A 21506-nucleotide genomic window follows, 5' to 3' on the forward strand; every position below is an offset into this window, starting at 1 on the left:
GCTGCAGGACATAAGGTTGACAGCAAAGTGGAAATTAATTTAGAATTTGATTACCTTTACAGCAGAATTAACTACAGCAGAATAGAGTCGATTAAGCTTGTAGCTGAGTGGATGGGGTCCCACATCAAAGAAGAATGCAGCAATCAGATCTCTGTGGTACAACTGAGGAAAATTCTGCTGTAAAGGTAATCAAATTATCATCATTTTGTACCCTGACTGCACTCTGGTTTGCTATAGACAGCATATGACTGGAACTGGGTCTCAAACCCACGCTGACAAAAACTGTTTATCCGCTTTCCTCCCCCACACTCTGTTAATAAATTATCCAATTGAAACAAAAATGCTACACACTACAGAGGTACAGAAGAAACAACCACAGAGAATTTGGTTGAGGGGAATGAGGTCTCTGTAACTGTTATACATGATGCTGATAATGGAACTAAAAAGGAACAATTAACTAAAAACACAACCATGACAAACTGTGGCATAGTACTTCACAAAGAAAAATTTGCAAAAAAATGTTTCAACATTTTTTGCTTTGTCATTATGGGGTATTGTGTGTAGATTACACCATCATTACCCCATTAGAATAAGACTGTAATGTAACAAAATGTGAAAAAAGTCAAGGGGTCTGAATACTTTCCGAATGCACTGTAAATGGTGAATTGCATTTGTGTAGCTTCTGGGCTCATGGAGATGAGGCTAGAGAGAGAGCAGGGTGGGTCAGTCACTGGGTGAGTGCCATGTTTTCTGTCTGTCAATGGCCCATGTTTACTTATCTCTCTTAGCCCATGAAAAAGGAACAACCTCTCACCCCTCTCCCTACCTCCCTCCATCCATTCCATTACCCTGCACAGGGCCCAAACATGAAAGGGCTTCCCTGAACAATGACTGCATTCTGGATGAGAGAAAGGGAGTGATAGAGTGGGAGGATAGAGAAGAACGGGAGAGGGAGAGAGATGGATAAGCTGAGACTACTTGGTTGGGCTGGAAGAAGAGGGAGCAGGGCCAAGAAGTCAACACACTCTCTCAGGCTATCTGCTTTCTCCAGGAACGTGTGTCTGTTCTTTCAGCTGTCCCAAATATGATGTCACAGTTTTACTTCTAATAATAAAGAAACAGTTATCCACTTCCACTATCCTCCAAGAGCTGCTGAATTATTCTTTACCAAATATGATGTCCTCTCTCTTTTTTTCACTTAAAAAATATGAACTCACCCTCTTCTCTTAGTTTCCACAAGCACACATCAGCCACCCCTTTCTCATTCTTTTTTCCCAAACACGAAACAAAGCTCAGTGTTCAACACCAGTGTCCCCTCCAAGCTCATCATCTAGCTTAGGACCCTGGGGCTGAACACCTCCCTCTGCAACTGGATCCTGGACTTCCTGATGGGCCAACCCCAGGTGGTGAGGGTAGGCAACATCATTTCAATCACGCTGACCCTCAACACGGGGACCCCACAGGGGTGTGTGCTTAGTCCCCTCCTGTACTCCCTGTTCACCCACGACTGCGTTGGCCGCACACGACTCAAACAACATCATCAAGTTTGCTGATGACACAACGGTGGTAGGCACGCCCCCATCCACATCGACAGGGCTGCAGTGGAGTGGGTTGAGAGCTTCAAGTTCCTCAGGGTCCAAATCACTAAACTCAAAATGGTCCACACAGTCGTGAAGGAGGCGCCTCTTCCCCCTCAGGAGGTTGAAAAAGTTTGGCATGGGCCCTTTAATCCTCAAAAAGTTCTGCAGCTGCACCATTGAAAGCATCATGACTGGCTACATCACTGCTTGGTATGGCAACAGCACTGCCCTCGATCACATGATGCTACAGAGGGTGGTGTGGACAGCCCAGTACATCATTGCGCCGAGCTCCCTGCCATCCAGGACCTCTATATCAGGAGGTGAAAGGAAGTCCAGGAAAATTGTTAAAGACTCCATCCACCCAAGCCATAGACTGTTCTCTCTGCTTCGGCATGGCAAGCAGTACTGGTGTTTCAAGTCTCACACCAACAGGCTGCTGAACAACTTCTTTCCCCAAGCCATAAGACTGCTCAATGGCAACATGGACTGAGATAACCCTAGTATTTATATGTATTTTTTGCACCGTCTCTATGCACACTCACTGGACTCTACATACTCACGCACACTGACACTCCAACACACACACACACATCGTGCACATTTATACTGACTCTACACACGCACACACACTCACATACCCCTATACATATCTACCTTTATCACTCCAGTATCCCTGCGCATTGTAAATATGGTATTGGTACTGACCCTGTATATATCTTCTTACTTTCCCTTGTTCTTATTTCTTATTTGTATTTCTCAAGTGTTTTGTTCTACTGCGTAATTTTTTAATACTACTATTATGATATTGATTACTGCATTGTTGGGTTTGGAGTGTGCAAGAAAGGCCTTTCACTGTACTTGTGCACGTCAGATTAAAACTAGATATTTAATCTCATCGCTATATTGCAGGACTCTCTCTCTCTCAAACATGTAAGTCACTATGTGTGGCAGGTCCAATCGGAACACAATCCTCGGTTCCGACACTCGCCTTTACATCTTTTTGTTGTTTGTGTGTGTGTGTGTGTGTGTGTGTGTGTGTGTGTGTGTGTGTGTGTGTGTGTGTGTGGAAGAGAAAGAAAGAGACATATAGAGGGAGAGAGAGAGCGAGGAAGAGGTAGGTGGTAAGGCAGAGACTATTTGCTGCAGTTGTTTTCAAGAGAGTTCAGTCTGCATATCTCCTCAGTCTAAAGCCTGCTGGGTGAGACAACAGCAAATACACACACAAGACACACACACACACACACACACACACACTACTAAAGCCACAGTAAGTCAGGATCTTCATTTTATCACTTTAACACTGCCAGCTCCCTAACTCACCACTGAAGTTTAAAGAGCACTCATAATTTATTGAGTGTTTTCTTACCTCAGAGTTCCTTTCCTTCTTGTCCTGCATGCCCGTGTATGGAGTGTGTATGCTTGCTGTCTGAGTTTCAGGAACTTTGTCAGGATTCAGTCACTCTGATACTGCCTGACTGGAAGGAGCTCTCCTGAAACTACTGCTACTGCTCACTCTGGCAAGTTTTAGACTGGCTGCTGCTCATTCTGCCTCTCTCTTCATGTCTGTGTGTGTGTGTGTGTGTGTGTGTGTGTGTGTGTGTGTGTGTGTGTGTGTGTGTGTGTGTGTGTGTGTGTGTGTGTGTGTGTGTGTGTGTGTGTGTGTGTGTGTGTCTGTGTGTGTGTGTCTGTGTGTGTGTGTCTGTGTGTGTGTGTCTGTGTGTGTGTGTCTGTGTGTGTGTGTCTGTGTGTCTGTGTGTCTGTGTGTCTGTGTGTCTGTGTGTCTGTGTGTCTGTGTGTCTGTGTGTCTGTGTGTCTGTGTGTGTGTGTGCCAGCAATGCTGCCGGAATGTGGGACAGCTACGAATTGCTTCACCATCGCTGCACCTACCACTCTGCGGCAAAGAGTCTCTCCACACACACCCAATACAGAGAGCCCAGCCAAGAAGAAACTAAGAGGGGCCCTTGTTGTAGCCCGGACACATTTAGCAGCTGCACCACCAGCCAGTGTGGGAGCTAAAAGAGGAGCACATGTAGAGAAGAGTAGGGGAAATGTATTGTTTGACAAAAAATAGGAAGAATTTGGTGCATGGTAAGTAGGACGCACTGCGATAAAACAGCCAGAAGAGGACTGGCCACCCCTCAGAGCCTGGTTCCTCTCTAAGTTTCTTCCTAGGTTCCTGCCTTTCTAGGGAGTTTTTCCTAGCCACCATGCTTAATTGCTTGCTGTTTGGGGTTTTAGGCTGGATTTCTGAACAGCCCTCTACTGATGTAAAAAGGGCTTCATAAATGCATTTGATTGATTGATTGATTGATTGATTGATTGATTGATTGCATGTTCCTCAGGTTTGGTATTAAGGGGGATTCCTTATGTACAGTACATGCATGTCAGTTGTTTTTTCAAAACAATCACATGATGCAGTGACATTGAGGGGAGATGGTCAAGCATGGTCAACCAACCAATGAATGGACTGGACTGATCGGATTGATATCTAACTCAGGACCAAAATTCCAGTTCTATATTTCCAAATGCTTCAGTTTGAAACAACGTTTAGCCATGGGAGACTACAAACAGTTGCTGGGTTGGAGAGTGAGTGAGTCAGTGATGGGAGAGGAGGGGTGTGTAGAGTGAGTGAGTGAGTGAGAGAGTGAGAGAGTGAGTGAGTGAGTGAGTGAGTGAGTGAGTGAGTGAGTGAGTGAGTGAGTGAGTGAGTGAGTGAGTGAGTGAGTGAGTGAGTGAGTGAGTGAGTGAGTGAGTGAGTGAGTGAGTGAGTGAGTGAGTGATGGGAGAGGAGGGGTGTGTAGAGTGAGTGAATGAGTAAGAGTCTGCAAGATATCAGGGAAAAGAGAGTGTGATCATAAAGTTCACTAGCTGTATTCTGTCCAAACATTTTGTTACTTTACACTGGACCGCACAGAGCACAGGAGACAGCTCTGCCCTGAGATTACAGTAGACGCCAGAATGTGTAACTTTGTACAGTACCTTGCAGTCCAAGTTGTGGCAGTAATCCACTTTTTAAAAATATTCTTCAACGCTCATCTCCTGAAGTTTGAATGATGAATGAAAGCATGCAGGTTTACCTCACACAGCTAGTTAATTTGCCCATGGGGGAATGCTCACCGAACATTGAGATGTAAGAAGCGAAAAAAGGGATGTGGATACACCAGGTTGAAGTTTCCACTAGGTACAGATCTAGGATCAGCTTCCCCTCCCCCAATCTTAACCTTAACTATTATTGGAGAAAATGCTAAACTGACCAAAGTTCAGCATCTAGGGGCAACAGCAAGCTACTCCAGATGTAAATTATATGGGTGTGTTGCTTGTTTTCTAATGTTTGGTGCAAACATGTCGGCCATTCAAATTCTCAATCTCAAAATAGTTGGCTGATCTCAAACTTGATCCACAGTATAATTATATCTTTGGCTCTGTCCAGGGAAACGTCTGATAGAGTGAGACAGTACACAGCATCTAGGCCAGTGGGCAGACAAGCAGTGGGACAGGGGGAAATGGGTCAGAACAACCCAGGAACATTGCATTCAGAACTTGGCTATAACAATGGGAGAACAGGGTTTGACATTGATCCCTGTGCTCAGTGTTAGAGGCAGGACCCTGTTATTTTCCACTTGCTCCTCATGAGAAGAATAAGCCATGGGCTAGGGCCTGAAGTATCAGACCACTGACTACAGCCTATCATCAAGGGGATCAGACATGGGAGTATGTGGGTGTACCCACACGTGCGCATTTCTGTGTATGTCTGCACAGAGCTACGTGTGAATGTGCTGTTAATTTATTCTTATTTTTGACCCCTTTTTCACCCCAATTTCCGTGGTATCCAATTAATTGTTACAGTCTTGGCTCATCATTGCAACTCCTGTACAGACTCGGGAGAGGAGAAGGTCGAGAGCCATGCGTCGTCCAAAACACAACACCGCCAAGCCGCACTGCTCGCTTAACCCGGAATCACCAATGTGTTGGAGGAAACACCCTACAACTGGCAACCGTGTCCTAAGAGCACGATGGGACAAGGACATCCCGGCCGGCCAAACCCTCCCCTCGTACTGGTCAGGCACCGTGTTATGCGGTGGAGTGCACGGAGTCTCCAGTGGGCGTGCACAGCCTGGTGCGCTACCTTCCAGCTCCCCGAATCAGCCGGGCTAGAGTGGGCATCCAGCCAGGTCGGAGGATGACGGCTCAGCGCATCTGGCCGCCAGTACGTCTCTACGGCCCGGGTTATCCTGCACCGGCTCTGCGCACTGTGTCTCCGGTGCGTCTGCACAGCCCAGTGCGTCCTGTGCCTGCGCCCCGCATCTGCAGGGCGAAAGTAACCATCCAGCCAGGACGGGTTGTGCAGGCTACTAGCTCGAGACCTCCATTGCGCCTCCACGGCCCAGTGTATCCGGTGCCCCTGCCTAGGACAGGGCCTCCTGTATGTCTCTCCAGCCTGGTGAGTCCTGTGCCAGCTCAACGTACCAGACTGCCCAAACGTCTCCTCCCTCCAGTGATGATCCATGGCATGAAGCCTCCAGTGATTATCCATGGCAAGAAGCCTCCAGTGATGATCCATGGCAAGAAGCCTCCAGTGATGATCCATGGCACGAAGTCTCCAGTGATGATCCATGGCACGAAGCCTCCAGTGATGATCCATGGCACGAAGCCTCCAGTGATGATCCATGGGACGACCTCCAGCGACGGCCTCCAGTCCGGAGCCTCCAGCGACGGCCTCCAGTCCGGAGCCTCCAGCGACGGCCTCCAGTCCGGAGCCTCCAGCTACGTTCTCCAGTCTGGAGCCTCCAGTGACGGTCTCCAGTCCGGGGCCTTCAACGAGGGTGCCCAGTCCGGGGCCCGCAACGAGGGTCCCCAGTCCGGGGTCGGCGGTGAGGGTCCCCGCACCAGAGGCGCCACCAAAGTGGGGGGAGCCAGAGGCGGAGGGGGGGTCTACGTCCCGCACCAGAGCCGCCGCCGAAAAGGAAGCCCACCCGGACCCTCCCCTTTAGACTCAGGTTTTGCGGCCGGAGTCCGCACCTTTGGGGGGGTACTGTCACGCCCTGGCCATAGAGAGATTTTCATTCTCTATTTTGGTTAGGCCAGGGTGTGATAAGGGCGGGCATTCTAGTTTCTTTATTTCTATGTTTTCTATTTCTTTGTGTTTGGTCGGGTGTGGTTCTCAATCAGAGGCAGCTGTCTATCGTTGTCTCTGATTGGGAACCATACTTAGGTAGCCCTTTTTTCCACCTGTCTTTGTGGGAAGTTGACTTTGTTTAGGGCACATAGCCTTTAGCTTCACGGTTTGTTTTTGTAGTGTTTATTGTTTTGTTGGGGGTCATTTGTATTAAATAAAGGAAAATGTACGCTCACCACGCTGCACCTTGGTCCAGTTCCTTCAATAGCCGTGACATACAGAACAAAGTATTCTGTGTGTTTTATGATGTCACAGGTGATGCTACAGTCCTTTTTTTCCACAGTGAGAAGCACAGTGAGATGAGAAAATTCCATGATAATATAATATCATGATTAATGCCATTAAGTAGATGCTTTTATCAAAAATGGCTTATAGTCATGCATGCATCATTTTTTTTGTATGAACCGCTAAACCAATTACTGCATGTAATATTTTTTGGAAAGGGTTACACACACGGAATGGTGCCAGCTAGAAGACGCAAAAAAGCACTCATGTACACACACACCACTGTAGCAGCAGCTTGTCCGCCCCCATATTCACAGTGGCAATTCACTATCATCAGTCTTTTTCTCCCTGCCCAATCCATTCCTAATATGCTGCGGTTGAGAGAGCACCTTAGGTCACCATTTTTAACAATGCAAATAAGCAACTTGTATCAAACACCCGATACTGTCCATTTTGTTGAGGCATTTGTTTCAAATCCTTTCATTTTTCAATATCCATGAAAGGTAGGCAATAATATTAAACTTTAGAGTGATGCACATCTATGCTGTTTTGCTGTCACCGGGAGCACACTGCCTGTCCTCCATGACACCTACACCACCCGATGTCACAGGAAGGCCAAAAAGATCAACAAAGACATCAACCACCCGAGCCACGGCCTGTTCATCCCGATATCATCCAGAAGGCGAGGTCAGTACAGGTGCATCAAAGCTGGGACCGAGAGACTGAAAAACAGCTTCCATCTCAAGGCCATCACACTGTTAAATAGCCATTACTAGCCAGCTACCACCCGGTTACTCAATCCTGCACCTTTGAGGCTGCATCCCCTTATTCATAGACATGGAATCACTGGACACTTTAATAATGGAAGACTAGTCACTTTAATAATGTTTACATACTGCCTTACTCATTTCATATGTATATATGGTGGCAGGTAGCTTAGTGGTTAGAGCGTTGGGCCAGTAACTGAAAGGTTGCTAGATCAAATCCCCGAGCTGACAAAGTACAAATCTGTCATTCTGCCCCCGAACAAGGCAGTTAACCCACTGTTCCTACACCATCATTGTAAATAATAATTTGTTCTAAACTGACTTGCCTAGTTAAATAAAAAATCATATGAAGAAAATATTTATATTTTGTTCAAATGCATTCTTCATATTATAAAATAATATAAAATAATGCCACAGCCTTATAAGTAAATCTTGTCTGCTAAATGAACTAGTGAAGCCCACAGCCATTTGGCACAGCCAGATCAGGACCTAACATAAGGATAACTCAGAGTATGCTATTCTGTACTTCTGAAATAGACTACATTTTCTTCATATCATGCTTGTTTAGAGCGGTCTAAAATAAACAATGTATTTATTGTGAAGGTGTAGGCTATATAACTTGGTTTCAAGAAACAAATAGAGCAACACCTCCCGGCACAACGCCCCATGTGACCTACTAGTTGTGTGTATGTGCTGACATGTATGTGTAACTGATATATAAACACAAACTACATGTTCATGTTTTTAAATGTAGGTAAATTGTAGTCTTTTGTCTGTAATGTCTTTTTGGTTATATGTCGGATCCCACTAAGACTAGCGGTTGCTATTGTATTGGCGTCAGCTAATGGGGATCCTAATAAATAAAGTCACTCGCTCAAAGATCAAATCTGCCTGCGGCTGAATCTAGTTGGTGATCTCTGGCCTAGTGGGATGGGACTGATCCATCAGTAATCCATCAGTGTGCTATTCGTTAGTATCTGTAGTCCAAGGACAGGGACACTGCAGGATGCATCATCGATATGCATACATTAAGAAGTATGACTGCTGATACACCATTCCATTTTTGTTTGAATAATAATCTCAGCATTCATTCAAATTAAGCAATAATTCAATTGAGATTCGGAACACTGGCACAACAATGGCCACAAAGCAACTGGTCCCTGTGGATATGGCAAATATTTTTCTATGGAATGTTCTTTGCCAGAAAATAAAAAATAAAAAGAGTGACTCTCCCCATAACTGGGCAAAATCTCCAGACATGCATTGACTCAGACCCTGAAAAGAGTTCACGTCGCTGGGCTAACCATGGCAAACAGGCGGAAAACTCAGCAGTACCATATCCGTGTACGCACAAACCAGTCACAGGGAAGGTAAGCAGGTTGGGGATTGCTCTCTTTCAGCTCTTCCAATGCAAGGGGGAGAGTGGTGCAAAGCCCCTTTTGTGGCTGAGAAAGACTCTAGCCTCATTAGAAATGATCGCATGCATTATTATGCTTTGTATTCAAGCTGTCAGAGGGCATCAGGCAGAGTGTTTCTCAGCACTTTCCGAAGAAGAATAGAAAGGCTTGGCGATACAACCGCTTTTAGCCTACTGCAGTATCCCTCCTCAATTCAGGAAAGATGCCCCCTACATGGTAACATTCATACAATTGGAAAGAGGCGTTCAGAAAGAGGCGTTCAGAAAGAGGCGTTCAGAAAGAGGCGTTCAGAAAGAGGCGTTCAGAAAGAGGCGTTCAGAAAGAGGCGTTCAGAAAGAGGCGTTCAGGAAGAGGCGTTCAGGAAGAGGCGTTCAGAAAGAGGCGTTCAGGAAGAGGCGTTCAGGAAGAGGCGTTCAGAAAGAGGCGTTCAGAAAGAGGCGTTCAGGAAGAGGCGTTCAGAAAGAGGCGTTCAGAAAGAGGCGTTCAGGAAGAGGCGTTCAGGAAGAGGCGTTCAGAAAGAGGCGTTCAGGAAGAGGCGTTCAGGAAGAGGCGTTCAGAAAGAGGCGTTCAGAAAGAGGCGTTCAGGAAGAGGCGTTCAGAAAGAGGCGTTCAGAAAGAGGCGTTCAGGAAGAGGCGTTCAGGAAGAGGCGTTCAGAAAGAGGCGTTCAGAAAGAGGCGTTCAGGAAGAGGCGTTCAGAAAGAGGCGTTCAGGAAGAGGCGTTCAGGAAGAGGCGTTCAGAAAGAGGCGTTCAGGAAGAGGCGTTCAGAAAGAGGCGTTCAGAAAGAGGCGTTCAGGAAGAGGCGTTCAGGAAGAGGCGTTCAGAAAGAGGCGTTCAGAAAGAGGCGTTCAGAAAGAGGCGTTCAGAAAGAGGCGTTCAGAAAGAGGCGTTCAGAAAGAGGCGTTCAGGAAGAGGCGTTCAGGAAGAGGCACAACAAAAAATCTGCCACCTGTGTAGCTGGCTACACTCCAACCAATACTTTTGCGACCTCCCTTTTCCCACTCTCCCTCTCCCTCTCTATCTCTTTCTCTCTCACACACACACACACATGTGCAAGCACCGGAAAACTTGTCGTTTCCTTACCTTCGCAGCACTTGTTCCCAGTGCACAGTAACATGCAAAAAACATTGCAGTGCACCGGGAGCATAAGGCTGACGATGTGATGGCTGAGCTTCTTTTAAGAAGGAAAAAAAATAAAGGCGAGAGAGCACCAAAATACCAGGTCAGAGAAATGTTACATCACTGAGCGAGGTCTACGCTGCTTTAGTGCGTGGGGTACCGTACTGATCCCTTGCTTGGGCGACTTTTTACACAGACACATTGTGGGCAAGGAAGGAGGCAATGCTACATCAAACACTCCAGCTGACAGGCAGGCGGGATTCAGCTGCCTAGAGTAAGCGAGTAAAAGAGAGAGAGGAGAGCGAGAGGAGAGAGAGTGTTATGTATATGAGCTACATGTACGTGTGTGTGTGTGTGTGTGTGTGTGTGTGTGTGTGTGTGTGTGTGTGTGTGTGTGTGTGTGTGTGTGTGTGTGTGTGTGTGTGTGTGTGTGTGTGTGTGTGTGTGTGTGTGTGTGTGTGTGTGTGTGTGTGTGTGTGTGTGTGTAGATGGGAGAAGGAAGGAGGCAGGAGGATGGAGGAAGAAAGAAGGAAGGAAGAAGAGGGAAAGAGAGAGAAGGAAGAGGAAGATGAGTTCTGCTTGTTGTGACGGAGTGTGATCACCTTATGCAAGATTAATCAAAACCTAAATTAGACGCAGAGAAAGGAAGAGGGCGTGGCGGGGGTGGGAGAGAGATGTGGTGGAGGACAACTTGCACTTGGGAAAAGCGGACCTATCTCCAGCTCCAAACTCGGCAGCAGAAAAATCTTAGTAGCTTCATAGTGATGGGGTGGAGTAAAACCTTACTACTCCACTACAGGTTCCTTTCTGTCAGATTGGAAACACTTTACTTTTTAGCTTTAACAGCAGGTGGTTCTGGAAACATACCACAGGGACAAAAAGCATTGCAGCGCACAAGGAGCATAAGGCTGACGATGTGATGGCTGTAGGTGGGCTTGGGGTCCACTAGGGGGCACAAACCAAGCTCTCCCTCTAGCTTCCACAACTACTGATTCAAAACTGGTAATAGATAAACAGCTGCTCTGCGTCAAATAACAGATTGTAAGATTTTTAAAAAAATATTCCTGATAGCAAGACCAAGCAACTTAACACATTGTCTATGAAGTTAATATCATATCCCCAAGTTTGGAGACTGAGCAAGTTCTGTCTCTCCCCCAATATAATATATTATATATTATATCCATATTTTGAGCAGTGGAGGGCCAATTATGTGGCGATTTGTGTTCCAGGCCGGATGTGGCATGTAAATGCTTGATGCTCTTCATTCGTATGCATCCTGCCTCTGAGTGTAGAAAGTGGTGGTATGTGAGCAGGCATGAGGCAGAATGCAGTGGGAGGTATCAAAGATGCTTTATAGAATATATTTTTGGTGCCAGACTCCCTGTTACCGTGGTAACTCGCTGTTCGGCAGTTAGCTGCTTTACAGTGCAACGGACGAGACAGATCTCCCTTCGTTTTTCAGAGCAATAGGAAGCAAACTGAGATGAGTGGAAAGAGAAAGAGAGAGTGAGGGCGGGCGAGCGGGAGAGGGGGGGACAGAGGAGTGGGGGAGAGTGTGTGGGGGAGAAACGAGGAGGTTGCGAGAAAAGGAAGAGGAGGAAAACTTGGGGTGGTTGGTTGGTGCACCACAAGAGATGAGACTGCTAGGATGCATTACAGTACATGTGCAACAATGTGTTAACAACACAAGAGATGAGACTGCTAGGATGCATTACAGTACATGTGCAACAATGTGTTAACACCACAAGAGATGAGACTGCTAGGATGCATTACAGTACATGTGCAACAATGTGTTAACACCACAAGAGATGAGACTGCTAGGATGCATTACAGTACATGTGCAACAATGTGTTAACACCACAAGAGATGAGACTGCTAGGATGCATTACAGTACATGTGCAACAATGTGTTAACAACACAAGAGATGAGACTGCTAGGATGCATTACAGTACATGTGCAACAATGTGTTAACACCACAAGAGATGAGACTGCTAGGATGCATTACAGTACATGTGCAACAATGTGTTAACACCACAAGAGATGAGACTGCTAGGATGCATTACAGTACATGTGCAACAATGTGTTAACACCACAAGAGATGAGACTGCTAGGATGCATTACAGTACATGTGCAACAATGTGTTAACACCACAAGAGATGAGACTGCTAGGATGCATTACAGTACATGTGCAACAATGTGTTAACACCACAAGAGATGAGACTGCTAGGATGCATTACAGTACATGTGCAACAATGTGTTAACACCACAAGAGATGAGACTGCTAGGATGCATTACAGTACATGTGCAACAATGTGTTAACACCACAAGAGATGAGACTGCTAGGATGCATTACAGTACATGTGCAACAATGTGTTAACACCACAAGAGATGAGACTGCTAGGATGCATTACAGTACATGTGCAACAATGTGTTAACACCACAAGAAAGATGTGTTAATAATACTACAGTCAAAAATAGCAATAGCTAATGCTCATGTGTCACATGTATTTACTTTACTATAGTCAGACAGAGAGGGAGACAGGAAGAATGTGACAGATTCTATCTTCTGCCAAACCCAGCAAACTATTTCAGGTTACCTCTGCATCCCAGAACACACACCTTCTGGGAGGGTTAAAATGGAAAAGTTTTCTAAAAGTTCAGGCTAACCTTCCTGCATGGGTACCATTAGGCTAACCTTCCAGCATGGGTACCATTAGGCTAACCTTCCAGCATGGGTACCATTAGGCTAACCTTCCAGCATGGGTACCATTAGGCTAACATTCCAGCATGGGTACCATTAGGCTAACATTCCAGCATGGGTACCATTAGGCTAACATTCCAGCATGGGTACCATTAGGCTAACCTTCCAGCATGGGTACCATTAGGCTAACATTCCAGCATGGGTACCATTAGGCTAACATTCCAGCATGGGTACCATTAGGCTAACATTCCAGCATGGGTACCATTAGGCTAACATTCCAGCATGGGTACCATTAGGCTAACATTCCAGCATGGGTACCATTAGGCTAACCTTCCAGCATGGGTACCATTAGGCTAACATTCCAGCATGGGTACCATTAGGCTAACATTCCAGCATGGGTACCATTAGGCTAACCTTCCAGCATGGGTACCATTAGGCTAACCTTCCAGCATGGGTACCATTAGGCTAACATTCCAGCATGGGTACCATTAGGCTAACATTCCAGCATGGGTACCATTAGGCTAACATTCCAGCATGGGTACCATTAGGCTAACATTCCAGCATGGGTACCATTAGGCTAACATTCCAGCATGGGTACCATTAGGCTAACATTCCAGCATGGGTACCATTAGGCTAACCTTCCAGCATGGGTACCATTAGGCTAACATTCCAGCATGGGTACCATTAGGCTAACATTCCAGCATGGGTACCATTAGGCTAACCTTCCAGCATGGGTACCATTAGGCTAACCTTCCAGCATGGGTACCATTAGGCTAACATTCCAGCATGGGTACCATTAGGCTAACATTCCAGCATGGGTACCATTAGGCTAACATTCCAGCATGGGTACCATTAGGCTAACATTCCAGCATGGGTACCATTAGGCTAACATTCCAGCATGGGTACCATTAGGCTAACATTCCAGCATGGGTACCATTAGGCTAACCTTCCAGCATGGGTACCATTAGGCTAACCTTCCAGCATGGGTACCATTAGGCTAACATTCCAGCATGGGTACCATTAGGCTAACATTCCAGCATGGGTACCATTAGGCTAACCTTCCAGCATGGGTACCATTAGGCTAACCTTCCAGCATGGGTACCATTAGGCTAACATTCCAGCATGGGTACCATTAGGCTAACATTCCAGCATGGGTACCATTAGGCTAACCTTCCAGCATGGGTACCATCATTAGGCTAACCTTCCAGCATGGGTACCATTAGGCTAACCTTCCAGCATGGGTACCATTAGGCTAACCTTCCAGCATGCGTACAATTAGGCTAACCTTCCAGCATGGGTACCATTAGGCTAACCTTCCAGCATGGGTACCATTAGGCTAACCTTCAAGCATAGGTATGGAACAGTTCCCTTCTCTTCAATGGAACCCTATCCCCTTTGGTCATAGCCACATATATTTTAATGCACTATATAAGGAATTGGGGGACGTGAAATGCTATCACTAGGGTAATGATGTTACATAAAATAAAAATGAAAATGTTGTGAGCAAGGAAACTGACGGGGATGACAAGCAATCCACACATTGACACAGATCAATTCTATTTGGGAGGAGGGAAAGTATGATAGTTAGAAATAGCCTAAATGGTCTGCAACAGAGCGATGAACCATACCGACCTTCTGTAACCTCTAAACCATGGGGCACTTTAAATAGTGCTGAGTCTGAGATGAAGTGCTATGGGTATCTGTGGTGCTTGCCCTGTGTGATACAGTATAGAGTGCATTGTGTGTTAATGGATGAAAAGCGAGTGTAATAAAATCCTAATCTTCACAAACAAACGTGTGACTGGATCCATGCTGGCAGCACTGAGGAAGAACTGGCAAAGCAGCAGCAAAGCAAGTATAAATATATCTTCTCCCAGAGGCCCACTGAACGGATGAGTCACCCTCACACACACAGATACACATGTGCATACACTCTGACACACACATACACTTGCATGCCAACACATGCACACAACACACACACACACACACAACACATACACACACACTCACACAGGTAGTATTAAAAGGTCAGATGCAGGATGGTTTTTTCTGCATACCCAAACAATCTGCTCCATGTGGATCTCACCTACCACCTACTACTCACCTACAATCTGCTCCATTGAATCTCACCTACTACTGCGTGCGTGCGTGCGTGCGTGCGTGCGTGCGTGCGTGCGTGCGTGCGTATGTGTATCTATGTGTTTTTTAGAGAGTGGTCACACTCCTAATCACACACAACATATGCATGCTTGCCTTATACTTAACACACGTCGGCATTAAAAATATAATATACTGCTATTATATAATACAGCCATTACTATTCCATACTACAACACTCTAGTGGAAGAGCTTAAGTACAGTATGGAGAGGTGGTTTAGGAATGAGTCCTCCTCCAGCATTATGACTCATAGGATTATCCCCATGCCCCACATAACTGCATGGGGATAATCAACTACCAGAGGATTTCTCTTCCTATTCCCCTAAGCCTATATCAATCAATGGTAACACTTTTTAGTAACCTTCATGAAAAAGTATTTACACATGCTTATAAATGCTTATAAACACTTTATAAAATATAGTAAATCTTTATGGAATGGAAGGCTTATAATGTTTATCAGGGGCGCAACTTTGGTTTGAGAAATGGGGGGGACATAATTATTATTATTTATTTTTTTATTCAGTCGGATAAACACTCCAAACAGCCTACCCGACCGCTCGGAGATGTCCACATGGTCCAAAAGCACACCAGTGCCTCGTTTTGTATCACATTCCAATGATAAAACTGGGGGGGACAGTTAAGCTTTTGCCCAAAATGTTTATACAAGCTTATCAGTGTTTACAAATATATTCGTTAAAGAATTTTCCCTACGTGGGCCAGCAATTTTTGAGAGAGAGAGAGAGATAGATTCTTATTTTCAATGACAGCCTAGGAACAGTGGGCTAACAGGTGCAGTACGACAGATTTTTACCTTGTCAGCTCGGGGATTCGATCTTGATTCGATCTTGCAACCTTACTAGTCCAACGCTCTAACCACTAGGCTACCTGCCGCCCCAGGTAGCCTAGGGGTTAGATGTTTATAATAACTATTATGAATGAGCATTAATAAAGTGTTACCTAATCAATTAATCACTTCCCATTTCATGGGAAGACTGGTTTTGGTTTGTTCATGTCAGTGGATATCTATGGAAATTAAGATACAGTATGAGTTCAGGGTAAATTCCATCTCAGTTCATGTAAATTCAGGCACTTAATGGGGAAGTTACAGCAAATCATTTGACAGGACTAAACCCAAACCCAGGTTCAAAATGTGATACCTGTATGTTATTTGCCAATATTTCAATATGTAATGTGTTGCAGTATTTGGATTAGGTTCAAAACTCTTGGCTATCAAGTGTAAGCAGCACTACTCTACAGATGAGTCCAAAGTCAATATTTAGCATACACAACGCTAAAGAAGCTACTTTTCTATGCTCAACACTATATGAGTTCCTACTGTCAGATATGAGAGTCTAAAATGTTTAATCAATGTTTCCACAAGTGAGAGGCTCCCAGAGTTTGTGACCAACCTCTGGACAACTGCCTCTTTAGACAACTGTACATTCAGTTGTTGTTTTGAAATATTTTCTATAAAGAATTGAACTGGATGATTGAGAGTGCAAGGAGAGGGTGAGTGAAACTGAGAGAATGGGAGAAAGAATGTGCCAGTCTGAATGACTCACCAGAGCACAGTGATTTCTCTAAAAGTCGCTGAGGAACATGAAGTGAACAGAGACAAAAGGGCAATAGGATACGGATACCACCGTCTCTCTCCCTAATAAAGCATTTTATTGCTCTCCATACTTTATTCTTCTCACTCCACTGGCTGCACGACAGACTTAATCCCCTGATATATCAAATTGGAGGTCCTCGCAGAGCTAATCCCTCTCTGTAGGCAGCCCCTCAAAGTGCTGACACTGTGGGAAGGGGGTGTGGGGGGGCAGGTGAGCCGTCTAGGGGGGTGGGGTTCAATCCACCCACCCACTCATGTCCCATAAAGTGAACTCCTCGGAAAGTTGGAGATTTGAGTAGGAAAGTGAAACAACTCAAATTGTGTTCCAACAGCACAATTGGTTGGAGTTGTGGTGGGTACCATTCTGTCATGGCTACATGTATTGGATAAAGACACACCATAACGGACATTGGACGTGCGCACATCACCTGCCAACATGTAGAATGTCCGGTAAATTAACAGAAAATGATGGCTGATGTTCTGTGGTCAGAGGCGATAGGATGGCCAAGCTCTGCTTTTAACCATTCAGCGGCACGGTGTGTTTTGTCATCAACTCTAAGGCCGAAATTCAATCCCTTCGCAGATTTGGACAATGCACCATTTAAAGGTAATTTCCGATTGAGCCAACATATGCAGCGTTTATCGTGAATGTGTTTTCAGCATTGCTTTTAAAACTAGATTGCTTCAACTCAAAGCAAGACTCTAAAAGCAGATCTGTGGCAAACATCCTACGTCAACTACTGTGACTTTTCAAAAGTCCATTCGATTTGTTCCCATTGAAGATGCTAATTGCTAGAACAGTCTACCTTGACACTCCTGCAGCTAGTCCCTCTAAATCATTACGATCAAGCACACAAACAACACACTGTGAAGCCTGTGCAATTTGCTTTGCTAAATGTTTCTTTTTACAGTCTGCTAGAACATGTCCTCCTAGAACACCCCAGAATATCAATGCTCTAGGTAGTTTGAGCTTTCCCACTGACCTGACACATTTTTTCTCCAGGGTTATTCAACTCTTACCCTACAAGGTCCGGAGCCTGCTGGTTTTCTGTTCTACCTAATAATGAATTGCACCCACCTGGTGTCCCAGGTCTAAATCAGTTCTTGACTAAAGGGGAACAATCAAAAAATGCAGTGGAACTGGCTTTAATGTCCAGAGATGATTTTGAGGGGTCTAAGGCCATCCCTCAACAAAAAATGCAAGAGAAATGTCAGAAAAGTTGCTCATAACCTGCATAACTTATTGGCCCTCAACTATTATGTTTAATAATGTATGGTTTACAGTTACAGTACAGCAATATGACCAACACAAAACAAATGTGGTTTAAAAGCAGCAGCTTGCAGTGAGCACAGCTTAACTTCTGGACCATTTTAAGAAATTGCTGCATCCCATTTGATCTGGGTGGAATCTCAGCTCTGTGAGAATGCTCCTGACAGGGTCACTGCAGTCCTTCGCTGAAGCTCATCTCTTCGGACATAGCCAAATCCAGGGTCGCCAGCGGTTGCTCCTCTCGTCTTGCTTCCAAACATATCCCCTTACACACACCATCGTCAGCCTGTGACACAAACCTGAACCTTTCTCTCCCCTAGATTTACACTAGGCTTAAGCCTGGAGGCAACATTTCCAGGTAAGGGGTTTAACTACTTCCTGAAATAGGAAAGTCACCACTTTGTAGCCCAACATCATTAGACTCGCCTTTGTCTCAGCCAGAGGGGATACGTTTAAAATACCTCTGTATCCAGCTCTCGTTTAGTCCTAGAGGTTGATTAGTCTCTTTTGTTGTATGCAGAACTGACACAGGGGAAAGGGTTTCCCAGTGAGCAAAACTGCTTCAAAAGAACTGCCTGGGTTTATTGTACATGGATGCTCAGATAAAGGAAACACACATAATTTCTCCTCACCCTGGAACTTCATTTATCCATTGATGCCATTGGTCGGCCACTGAACAGGTTTCCAAGGGCTAAGTCAGTCACTGATGAAAAGGTCAGGATCAAAAGAAGCAGCCACGGAAGCCCTGGAGGACTGTAACTGAGAATAACTGCCCTACAGGGATAAAGGCAGTGTGTGCCTGTGGTGTCGTGTGCCCTGGACATCATTTCATCTTGAGATCAGCTTGGTGTAGGGTTGCAAAGGAAGGTAATATTACCGGTAACTTTTGAAATTGACTAGTAAACTACCGGAATATTGGAAACGTTCAAGGATTTTAGGTAATTTGCATAACAGCTCAGGTTGGTGTAAGGAGGTTATTGAACCAATTGCTCTCTCTCCATCCATCCCTCAAACAAAATTTTGGGAATTCCCGGCTGAATCTGGATTCGTCATTGGCCCGACCAGCTATCACTCTACGTTTGCGCGTGCGATCAGGACCATTAATGGCACTGGTGTAAATTGCTAGTCTGGGGACTTCATCCTGTCTCGTATGTATTTAAATTCACTTTTAGATCTTGGCATTACTGATAATGAATGTTACACTGCCAACAGAACCTGCCATACAAAAGCGTCCTTCTTCTTTCATGTACAATACGTTACGCTGTAAATCTGGTCTACCACAGCCTTAGAGCCATTAGAATATAACATTGAAATAAAGTGTAACATAATAAAACCACATGAGCCCGTTGTTGCCCATGCTACTGTACGTTCCATCAAGCCCTCACATGGAGAGACGTCCTCTGCATTTACAGCCCCACCTAGAAAATGGATGGTCCATCTAAAAAAAAAAGTGACTTTGTGGAGAATCAAAACACTATAGTGTAGGAGGGCTCTCTTCCTCTCCCTCTCACTATTTCTCTGTTACAGCTATGCCCTCAATGTGCCTCACTATCATTACATAATACTCCTGTGGAATGAAAATTACATATCATTACGCTGCATATGCTATGCTTAAAACTGGAGAGGGTGTTGTGGCCAATGTGGAATCCCTAGCCATTGTGTGCTAGTAGCAACCATTACTTTGGGGTTAGCTCAATAACCAAACACAGAGAAGCCAACATTGTCTGAATTAGTATTCTGTCCATTCATGTTGCAAAACTGAAGCAGCTTCTTCATACCCCTTGGCTATGGCAGTCCAAAGTTTGCGGCCATTGTAAACAAATCTGTGATTGTCATGCAAATCGGTTCTCACACGACAAGTCGGATAACAATGGAAAAAGCCAAATGGATAACATTTTCAATAGTTAGGGAATCTCATTGCACTGCGAGGAAAGTTGAACTGACTCCCCACACAATCAGTTATCAGATTCAAAAATCAGCAGTCCCTCGCACTCGTCTTCACACACAAAGAATGAAATAAACCAAATGCCAACCCACCTCTGCCATGATCACAAGCAGCACAGCAAGCTAACACCATTAGGGAATTAGGTGTTCCGTAACAAAACGTTCCGTCATTTTCTTTTTAAGGAGTCAGTGTGACAAAACAGGAATAGAGAATAAGAGATTCAGGAAATAGCGCTAGCTAGCAAAACAGAGAGTAGAAATATGGAGTCTAATGGTTGAGATGGGGGGGGAGGGGGCTTCTGTTGTTTCGATCTGGGACTCCCAGCGGTTCCCCAGGCCTCACTGTCTCAGACCCAAGAAAAATATCAGACTCTCTGTTTCCCAGTCACAGAGTCCACTGTCTGACGCCATGCCAGGCTGCACAGTGAGCTACAAATATTACACTTGTATATTTCAATGAAATGCTGTGGATGTACAGTAAGAGCCCAACTCAAAACCAGGAAGTGGGCTCACAAAATAATTCAGAAATCTTCCCATGTAGCAAGAAAGACGGTGTACATTTAAATGTATAAGTTTCACACTGCAAACATAGTTATTTTTTCCAGAAGGTTAGTTTTGTATAAGATTGCAGTCAAGCTGGTCAAGGACGACAGAAAAAACACTGGGGCTGTATTGTATGGCTCAATTTCTATTGGAATTGGTTGCTTTGTATATTTGTAGGCATTTGCATTGAAGTACAGTATGCACAACTACACATTGTGTGATAAATAAGGAATTTTAATTGAAAAATGTAGTATATTAAACTAAACTACGCAATTATTATTATCATTTTCAATTGTGTGCATACTTTCCTGTGACAATCACTTTGCACCAGAATCACTGTTCTATCATGCATGATACATATGCTATTTCTAGCACAGCAGCCTGAATATAATTCAAATGTCAACTCCTCAGACTCAATACTTCAGTATCTAGAGGGAGACTGTCAAGAAAGCTAACAAGCCTCTCTCTCTCTCATTTCATATTCGCAACAAGTTCTCACAGCCTCACCGCAGAATTAGACGTTTATCCATGTTTCTCCAAACATTAAATTACGATGTTGCTCCAAACGTCAAATTTAGAAGGTTACGGTGGGGGTTAAGGTTTGAGATAGGGTACATTTTTGTACATATTTTTTATTTGAATAATAATAATAACCTCAGGACATGGATTGACATCCAATTTTGAAGTCACTCTTTTGGACGCACAGGAGGAATTACATTATTTTTGCTTTGCCTAACACGGTAAACTGATCACAGTAATGGTTTTGAGTGAATGAGTACATTGTAATGAAAACCCTTCTGACACCTACATGCTGAAGGCAGTGTACGCCACAGTGCAGTACAGTGTGCTTCATCATGAATTTAACATGGCATGGAAACAAACATAAATATTTCACTAGGGTTTCAGAAAGGGAATTAACATTATCATCATCCTGGAGCTGCTGGGTCATGTTCATTAGGGCACACAAAATAAAACATTTTAAAACACTTTG

The 21506-nt window shown here is 44.8% G+C and overlaps 1 protein-coding gene across 19 annotated transcripts in view; it reads right to left on the reverse strand.

The window, feature by feature from the left end:
• Positions 1-21506, reverse strand: part of LOC129868173 (disks large homolog 2) — a 282679-nt gene that overhangs the window by 194977 nt on the left and 66196 nt on the right. The window contains exon 1 of one of the 19 annotated variants that reach the window (XM_055941893.1): positions 10249-10428. The exons of 17 other annotated variants lie outside the window; for them this stretch is intronic. In XM_055941893.1, the coding sequence (XP_055797868.1) occupies positions 10249-10293 (45 nt within the window). In that variant the 5' untranslated portion in view covers positions 10294-10428. Of the gene's footprint in view, positions 1-2946; positions 3116-10248; positions 10429-21506 lie in introns of those variants that run through there. One more of the 19 variants, XM_055941895.1, reaches the window with a different exon arrangement.

Source organism: Salvelinus fontinalis, chromosome 13 (genome assembly GCF_029448725.1).
Source record: "Salvelinus fontinalis isolate EN_2023a chromosome 13, ASM2944872v1, whole genome shotgun sequence".
NCBI classification, from domain to species: Eukaryota; Metazoa; Chordata; class Actinopteri; order Salmoniformes; family Salmonidae; genus Salvelinus; species Salvelinus fontinalis.